The sequence below is a fragment of the Triticum aestivum genome, chromosome 6A, assembly GCF_018294505.1.
Source record: "Triticum aestivum cultivar Chinese Spring chromosome 6A, IWGSC CS RefSeq v2.1, whole genome shotgun sequence".
Taxonomy (NCBI): domain Eukaryota; kingdom Viridiplantae; phylum Streptophyta; class Magnoliopsida; order Poales; family Poaceae; genus Triticum; species Triticum aestivum.
In genome coordinates this window covers 137,959,346-137,968,220 of record NC_057809.1, presented here as the reverse complement: position 1 = coordinate 137,968,220, position 8,875 = coordinate 137,959,346, and the positions used below count along the sequence as shown (strand labels likewise).

At 47.7% G+C, this 8,875-nt stretch overlaps 1 protein-coding gene across 1 annotated transcript; it reads right to left on the bottom strand.

The window, feature by feature from the left end:
- Positions 1-225: 225 nt before the first annotated feature.
- On the bottom strand, positions 226-8,827 carry LOC123132508 (calmodulin-binding protein 60 B). Its single transcript, XM_044552309.1, has 8 exons — positions 8,484-8,827; positions 5,170-5,245; positions 4,990-5,048; positions 3,021-3,514; positions 2,786-2,946; positions 2,505-2,708; positions 1,364-1,553; positions 226-1,139 (listed from the first exon to the last, which is right to left on the bottom strand). The coding sequence occupies exons 1-8, from the start codon at positions 8,567-8,569 to the stop codon at positions 568-570; spliced, it is 1,842 nt and encodes a 613-aa protein (XP_044408244.1). The 5' UTR covers positions 8,570-8,827; the 3' UTR covers positions 226-567.
- Between the last annotated feature and the right edge of the window lie 48 nt (positions 8,828-8,875).

The window sequence follows — 8,875 nt, the reverse complement described above, 5'->3', positions numbered from 1 at the left end:
TTCGTTGATTACATTTTCGAAAGAGAAAATTAATTGATATTTTTGAAAAGGAAAAGATGTGTGCACCAGTTTGACCTCCATTCGACTAGAAGATGTCCACGTCCCTTCAGCTCAACTTCTCATAAATGGCATACTTGATTGCAACAAATACCCACTGTATGATCACTTGACAAACGAGGCCAATAACATAACGCCGACGTACCACCCCAACAAAACAATTTAGCATTACAAGAACGTTCTCCCAGAAGTTCTGGACTCCAACCGATTAATAGCCACAAATGCATAATACTGTCAACATCAATTCACACCATCTTCTACAGTAATATTCTGCACAAATTAAGCTAAACGGAAACAAGCTAAACAAGAATTTATGTTGAAATTAAACAAGGAAGCAAGTCGACATTTTTTTTTACAAGGTAGCAGAGCTACTCGCTGTAGATTTACAGAAAACTAGTTCCAATGGCAATCACGACGAATATGTGAGAACCAAAGAACTAGTTCGCAGCAACAGCAGCTGGTATTTGAGATTTCAACAGTAACATCTAATGGCGAGCACACGCCAAAATCTTAATCCTCCAGCTCAACAATCTGCGCCCTTCTCTCGGCAGCTTTCTTCCTGACAAATATTCCCCATCTCATAGCAGCCTTTATCTTGAGCCACCCGACAACGGCTTTGCCCGATGGACGGCTGGGCTCACCTTCAGAGTCTGGGTTTGGGAATGGAGATGGAATGTCAGGGAAGGAAAATGTTTCGTCTGGCAAACCAGTAGAAGCTCCGCCCATATTGAAGATCCTGAGCAGCTGCTGCATGTCGTCACCCTCGAGCAGTTGGTGGCTTTTCATGCGAATGTCTTCAGTGAAATCATCAGCATACTGACCATCACGGTTGTGATGCCAATTATCGTAGCCGACGTTTGCTGGCTGAATTGGTTGACGTTGAGAAATTGTGTGATGCAACTGGCCGAGTTCCAGACCCATGCCATCAGTTGCTGTTCCCTGATTAGACCCCATCAACATGGTAGGCGGCAAAAATGAAAAGGCGTCGTCATATGGCACAGGCACATTAGCAGATGAACTCTGAAGCTGAACAGACTGTGTTGCTGTCTGGTTGCCATCATACCCTATAGAACCATTTGTGCCTGAAATGAATGAAACAAAACATATGGTTTTGAGAAACTGCTATTCCAGAGTGACATCATGAAATATTTCATACATCTCATACACCCTTTGCTTTATTTGTATGTATATATTTATATCCAAAATCAATGTTTCAGTTTTTCCAACGCATTAAGTCATTTTCCTACTTCAGAAATAAAATGGCAAAAATACTTAGAATTCTGTATCTAAGCACTTGTGTGCTTACCTGTTGTAGATGGTCCTGGCATACTCGTTGAAGAAATGCACTGTACATATGCAGCAGGAGCACGAGCCTCAGCTTGATTAGTTAATGCAGCCTTTTTCTTCGGTTTAGGGTTCAAGAGAGCTTTGCCATCATATTCAATAACATACATCCAATTATCATATGCTTTCTTCACCAGCCCATCAGCAAAATGCTGTCGCAAACAATAACATTCTAATCAGTCAAGATTTTATGTTAAAAAAAACACTTCTGCTGATTAGAGCAGGGAAAGCCGAACTCGCTCCTTGAAAAAATGAAAAATAAACAAGTGCCCCAGATTACTTAAACACACCTAAGCATAGTGTAGCACATCTCAGAAATTACTGCAGTTAATAGGAAGGCCAGAACAACTATTATACATTGGAGAAACTGGCTATACCTAAGGGTTTAACGTACCTAATGAGCATTCAGTGCGTTAAAAACATATAACTGTACCAGAAATTTAATACGTAGTGGTTAATACACATTATCCATGGCCATCATTCTTGAATATAAAGGGTGTGTGGACGGAATCAAGACCAATGTGATATAAGATGAAGTCAGACCTCAACATATTACTCCCTCAATCGCTGTTTCTTGGGCGTCTTTTCCCAGATCTAGGGCCCTGGAGGTTTTTCTCCTCCTTTCTCTTGATAATACTCCCTCTTACGTGACGTTCCTGTTCCCCTACCATAGTAAAAGCGCTAATAATCCCTCAAGTTCCAAAATCTAAACGTCCCGACCATATACTGGAAAAAAATCTCTGGGACATCTCCTTTCATGTAGCCTGTTCAATGGTAGGCGGACTATTGGTGAGCAGAGATCAGGGCGAGCAAAGGTATGCAGACTCTGCATGAGATGAACTTCTCAGACGAGTGTGAGAGCAAAATCGACCAACTCTCAACTAATCACGTCCATGCCCAGAGTCCTTAATATTGACGCCCAAACTAAAGCGCCCTAGAATTGGGAACAGAGAGCATACCAATTTCAAAACTCCAAAACAGGATAAATTTAATTGCATTATCTAGGACGGGTGCATGTTAAAATGAATGGGAACAACATTTAAGTTCAACAAAACATAACACTAGATATCAAATGCACCCAAACATATGCCCATAGCACAAACCTTTTGGCCATCATCAAGACTCTCAGACGAATAGAATTGCTCGCCAGAAATCAGCCCACAGAATGCATAGAGGTCGTTGAAAATAGCACCAGCAGTTCTGTTCTCATCAGAATAGTATATGTAATATTTTCCACTCAAGACACAGGTTTTTGCATGTTCAACGAGGGAATCCCACATCTTGTTGGACATGCCACTTCCGAGGATCTAAAACAACAGAACAGTATATAAAATAGAACTAAAACAACAAAAGATCAAAGGCCGTGGAAAAGAAACGAACTTACAGTACGCAGCTTCTGTGGATCCCGAACCACAAGCCTAAGAAAATCTTCAACAGTTAAAATTCCAGATTTATTCAGCCTCTTATGGAATGACCCATCTTTTCCTATTTTCTCTAACCTCCAGACCTCATCCTTCAATGCAGGTGGATAATGCTTCTTGTACACTAAAGAAGTGAAATTCAAATTGTTCAGACATATGTCAAGCAGAAGCACATGATTACCATTACAGAAAACTTACATTCTCCTCTATGGTCCTTAACCATAAAAGCTTCAGTTTTTGCCTCACGGATGCGAACACCCTCACAAAACCCTGAGGCAATTTTCAAACCAAGTCTGAATTTCCTACTCCTTATCCAGCTAGAGTTATCTGTGAACGTGAACTCCCCGATTGTGCCAACACCTTCTTTCAGTGTGACTTGTATATCGCCAGTTATAATAGGTCGTTTTCCCTCACGCTCCTTCACTATATGACTGTCAAATTCCTCCTCTGTCCAGCCTTCCTCGTCCTCATTGTTGAAATCACCTTCTAGAACAACAATATCAAGCTTGGAAGACGACTCCAGCCCAGATGATACAACACAGCCATTGCCGGTATCAAGCAAAACAACATGAATTGCAGCCCCCTGCTCCCCTTCAACTTTTCCTCCGGTAAAAAGGGGAAGGGACAATCTTGTCCTGAATTGGAGTTGCAGATTTCTTCCACCAGGCCCTTCAATTCGCTTTGGAGAAGACCTGCATTATTCCAATCAGTAGCAGATAATTAGTATCAAGGTGGCTCCCAAAGAAGGCCATTTCACCTTTTAGGCCTCAAAGTTTACATACTTTGCGAGGATATAGCATGATGCGTGAAGCCAAATTACATTGCACACCGCAAACATCAAGTTACTTGTAAGACCATCATGTGTTACTTGCACTATATTGATATATTTTACAATTCAGTAAGGAAAGGGTGTTATGTGTCATACTCCTTCCATTTCAAAATAATGTCCTCCTGGAGCTCCAAACATTTTTAGCCGCTTTAATTGCTTTTTTCCCCGTCAACAACGTCATAGCAGATAGAGCTAGTTAACTCCTCCTGATGTTTGCACTTCCCAAATAATTCATCTTTAGATCGCATGTGTTGGGGCAGGAAAAAGAGGTACGCCTATGTCTAACCCTAGACGATCTTTAGATCGCATGTGTTGGGGCAGGAAAAAGAGGTACGCCTATGTCTAACCCTAGACGAACATCTATTTTGAAAGGAATGAAGTGCACAACTAGAAGGTATAAGGAAAAACTAGGCTACGGTGATACTCCCTCCGTCCGGAAATACTTGTCAGAGAAATGGATAAAAATGGATGTATCTAAAACTAAAATACGTCTAGATACATCCATTTCCGGACGGAGGGAGTACATGATTTTTTCCTTAACACACTGACAAAGCTACATATACATTTGAAAACTTATGAAGTATTCAATAGTGTAGTTCCTCTAGTCTAGAATTGACACTGACCACATGGGATCTCCAACTAAAACATAATAAGCCACATAAAGTATCTTCGATTTCTATGCAAATCAACCATAAGAAAAGATCCCGCTTCCTTATTGCAGTCCTGAAGTCAGGTGTAACATGAGTCTATAGATTGAAACATAGAAAGAAATTATAAACGGAACGGAACCGATTGTGCCCCATTTACGCCAAGAGATGGACCTGTTGATGGGGGAGGAATGTATGTGGGTGTCAATAGGAGAGGTAGGCTATGGCTTGGCTGCTCGCATACTCCTATGTCAAGGTGGGGTTAGAGGTCATGCCTAGGTTGTTTGATGAGCTTTCTTTTCTAAAAAAAATGAGACCAACCCAAGGGCTAACCCTCATTGGCTTTTTTTTACAGGAGAAACTCCACGAGCAACCGCGTCAAAGCCGAGGCTCGAACTCAGGTGGGCTGGCAGCTACCCCAGCTGCCCAGCCAACGGGTCGACGCCACGTCCTCTGAGCTTTCTTTTCTGGCAGAGGGCTGCATAGCCATGTACAGTGTCCATAAATATTTCAAAAATAATCTGATACACCTTTGATACATACCACAGAAGGCATATCCGTGTCAGGTACGTATCACAACATGGAGAAAGCACCAAACAAACGGTTCAGTGCATCTTAAACGGAAAGCAACATATTGACGTTTTAACAAAGAAACTAATATATTTGCTTCATTGTTGGTTTGATGTCATACCTCCCAGTGATTGCAGCAGGACCAAGTTTTCCCAAGGCGCGCTCCACTTCTTCACTAACCTACAAGCAAAATACAAAATTACAACCAACAGAAAGAAACACAAAATGACAATATACATTTTGCAACTCCATAAAGATATGTCATAACAGTATTCCTTTTTAATACTTGCTTTGTTCTTACCACTCTACGGAGAATTGGTTCCAATGATGAGCAAAGCCTCTGCAGACTATCCACCTTTAGTGCTTCAACAATAACACTGTACAAGCAGAATGAATAAGTACAAAAACCATGATTAAATGTTGTTCCAATTGAAAGGTAAACCCAACAAAAAATGTTCAGTAAAACCATTTAAGATAATACTTAGCTAATATTCAACAGGCCACAACTCAACATCATAATGTTACAGCACTTCACAGTCTTCTAGCATTTTGAAATAGAATTACGAGTACAGATACATGAAAGCGAAAGAGACACACTTGTTAATGAAAGATGGTAAAATAATACTTCTTAATTGTCCTACAATGATTTATGTAGTTTTGTAGCACATCTAAGTATCCAACACCGCATGTTCACACAGACCACAACCAAGAATGTGCCATGTGCCAAACGCACTGGAAACGCTTTCATATGTTCATATGGTCACACTAAACAATGTCAAGCTTTGGCTATTAAAAAATAGGAAAATGGTATGGAGGTTATGCTTAGAGCATCTCCAGCCGCGCCCCCAACAAGCCCTCCCCAAGCGTTTTTTCCGCGCCGGCGCCCAAAAATCGGCCAGTCGCGCCCACAGGAGCCCGTTTTTCGCCGGCTTGCGCCGAAATTGGCGTCGGCGGCCCCAGGCCGAACCCGGCGCGCTAGGGGGCACCGGGGCGAGCGGCTTTGGCGCGAAAGAGCCGCGGGCCCGCCGAGTCAACGGCACGCGCCTCGTCTTCCCCAGAACGCCTCGGTTTCCCATGGGGAATCAATGGCAAGGCTGCCGCCGGTCAGCCTTGCCATTGATTCCTCACGGGTGGCGTGTCACGGGCGGGCGGGCGCGGCGACACCTCCCCTTCCGCCATGCGTACACACGGCGCGGGGCTATAAAACCAAAGGCTCCCCCTCACCGCCAAGCTCTGCCTCCCTCCCGTCCGCCGCCGAGCTCCCCTTCCCTTTCCCTCTCAATGGCCGAACGCTTCCCTGGCGACGCTGCGGCGGCCAACGGCTTCGGCCGCCGCTCGCTCCGGGAGTGGGAGGCGTACCTCCTGTTCAAGGCCAACATCCCAGCACCGCCGGACATGCGCGCCGGGCCGACGGGGTGGAAGCTCAACAACGAGGGTGTCCCCATCCCCCCGGTGCCCGACGTCGAGGCGCGCCCCGGCATCTTCGCCGCCGAGGTCGACCGCGTGCGTTCGTCCCTGACGGAGGAGCAACGCTCCCTCCCCCAGTACGCCGCCGACAACCACGCGGCGTGGGCGGAGTACTTCCAGCGCCGGCAGGCGCAGCGGCTGGCGTCCACGAACGAGACGCCAGTGGTGGGCAGCGTCAAGAACAGCGATGGGCGCGCGTCTGGTGGGGCGTCCCGGGCCGCACACTCCACGAGGTGCTGGCGTACCTCGAGGGCGGCAATGACCCGCCGCTGGCATACCCTGCCGCGGCGGTCGTCCCGCCCCCACGCCGGAGCGCCGGGCCATGGGTGCCCAGGAGGTTTGGCTCCTCCTCGTCTTCCTCCTCTTAGTCGTCCTCTCGCTCCTCCTCCCACTCTTCCGGCTCGCCGGCGTTGTTAGGCGTCAAGGCCGAGCCGGCCGCGGAGACGCCGCTCGGTCGACGCACCCGCAGTGTCGGCATCGTCATCAACGAGGGCGGCAGGCGCGCCCCCTCCTCGGCTCCTCCGCGCTACGTCAAACCAAAGACGGAGCCGGGGCTCGCTGCCGTCAAGACGGAGCCCGGGCTCACCGGCGGCGTCAAGGAGGAGGAGCTCGACGACGCGGTGGCCCTCAAATGGGCGCGCGATGACTGGGCACACATGGAGCTGGAGCGCCAGCGCCTCGCCTACAAGCGCTTCGGAGCTCGGCGCCGTGGCCGGGACGAGGGAGGAGTCGTCGTCCGACGACAGCGACAACGGCGTGCCGCCGCCACCGGTCCGCCATGGAGACGCCGGGCAGGGGTCCAGCAGGGGCGGCCGCGCCATCAAGAAGGAGAAGGCCACCGCCGCCGACGAGGACGGCGGCGACGTCGGCGACTTCGCCGCGCTTAGCGACTTCTTCGCCCCGTAGTTGGTTTTTTTTAAATAGCTTATGTAATAACGCCGAACATGTCGAATATTATGTCAAGTTTGCTGATTTTAGCGCCGGCTCGCCCCCAGGGGGCGCGTAAAATCGCCGCTTGGGGGGCCAACGGCTGGAGATGCTCTTATAAACATGACGCCCAGAGATAGCGCTTTAGAGATAGTTCTTGCCATTAACTAGGGAGATTCTTGTCAGTTGGCCAGTTGGGGTATTTTGTAAACGAACAAGTTCAATGAGATAGCAAATAAGACAATTTTAACATGGCCAGAGTGCTAATTTATGTATTTGCTTAACTTATGTGCATGAGGTTAAAATATATAACAAAAGAATAGAGTGAATGACAAGCCTGGAGTTAAATTTGATTTTGTCTGTATGTGTGCTGGATGATGCACACTACTTTTCTTACTCCCTCCTTCCATCTATATAGGGCCTAATGCGTTTTTCAAGACCGTCTTTGACTATTGACAAAATTAATAGTACATGACATGCATAATATGAAAATTATATCATTGAAAGCTCCTTTCACATACGAATTTGATGATGTGTTTTGTGTAAGTTGCATGTCATATATTATTGCTCTAACATTTGGTCAAAGTTAGCCTCGAAAAACACATTAGGCCCTATATAGATGGAAGGAGGGAGTATATTGTTTTCCATGGTAAGCATAGGCGTCCATGAGTGTACATCCTTCTATAACAAGGTCACGAGCGTGCTCCTGAAACTACTTATAACGGATTTTGTCCTTTCTCTCAACAGTTAACTGCCAAGTTAGCAAGTTACCAAGAATTCAGCACTTCCCAGCAAGTCACACCAATCCCAGCTCAAATTCTTCCTAGTACTGCGTGGTGATCCCAAAAGGCACTTCAAAACGCCCATGGTTATCAAAACCATAACTGAAATTCCAAAGCTATGGCTAGACGCAGCAACTAGAAGACCAATCATCACCCCGCTAATAACAACCTGACCACCGCTTGTCCATGAAAAAACAAACATGTCTTCAGATTTTCAGCTAGACGGCCCAAGTCGCAAGCAACAAATCTGGACACAAATTCCCAAATCCCAATCATAGAGTGCCGTAAGCCGGCGCTAAATCACGAAGGCTTTTGAACGATCCAGCATACGGACCCAAGCAACTCCACTGGCTAGCACTCGCGCGGCTGAACCGGCACGACTATAAGGAAATCACATCACGCACTTAAAAGGGGTGCTAAAACTGAACGAATTCCTGACCTGGCAAGAGCCGGGGGCCGCGACCGCTTGGCCTCAGGGCGGCCGTCGCCGGCGGCGGCGGCCTCCAGCCCGCGCTTCTCGTTCATCGCCGGCAGCGAACCCTAGCCGGCACCCGCGTCCAGATTTCGCGCGACCGCCGCCGCCGCCCTCACCGATTCGGCGCGCCGGAGGAGTCGATCGGCCGCGGTCGGCTGGGCCGGGCGCTGGATTCGGGGCCGGGCGGATGGGATCGCGGCGATGAGGTCGGGGAGGTGAGGGGAGAGAAGGCAACGGCGCGTCGGCGTCGGCGGGGGGGCGGATGGGTCAGAGATCCTTTTGGCGAGACAGATAGAGATTGTACCCATCCACTGACGAAAAGCGCGCGGGGCCCACGGCGGCAGTGTGACGTCGCC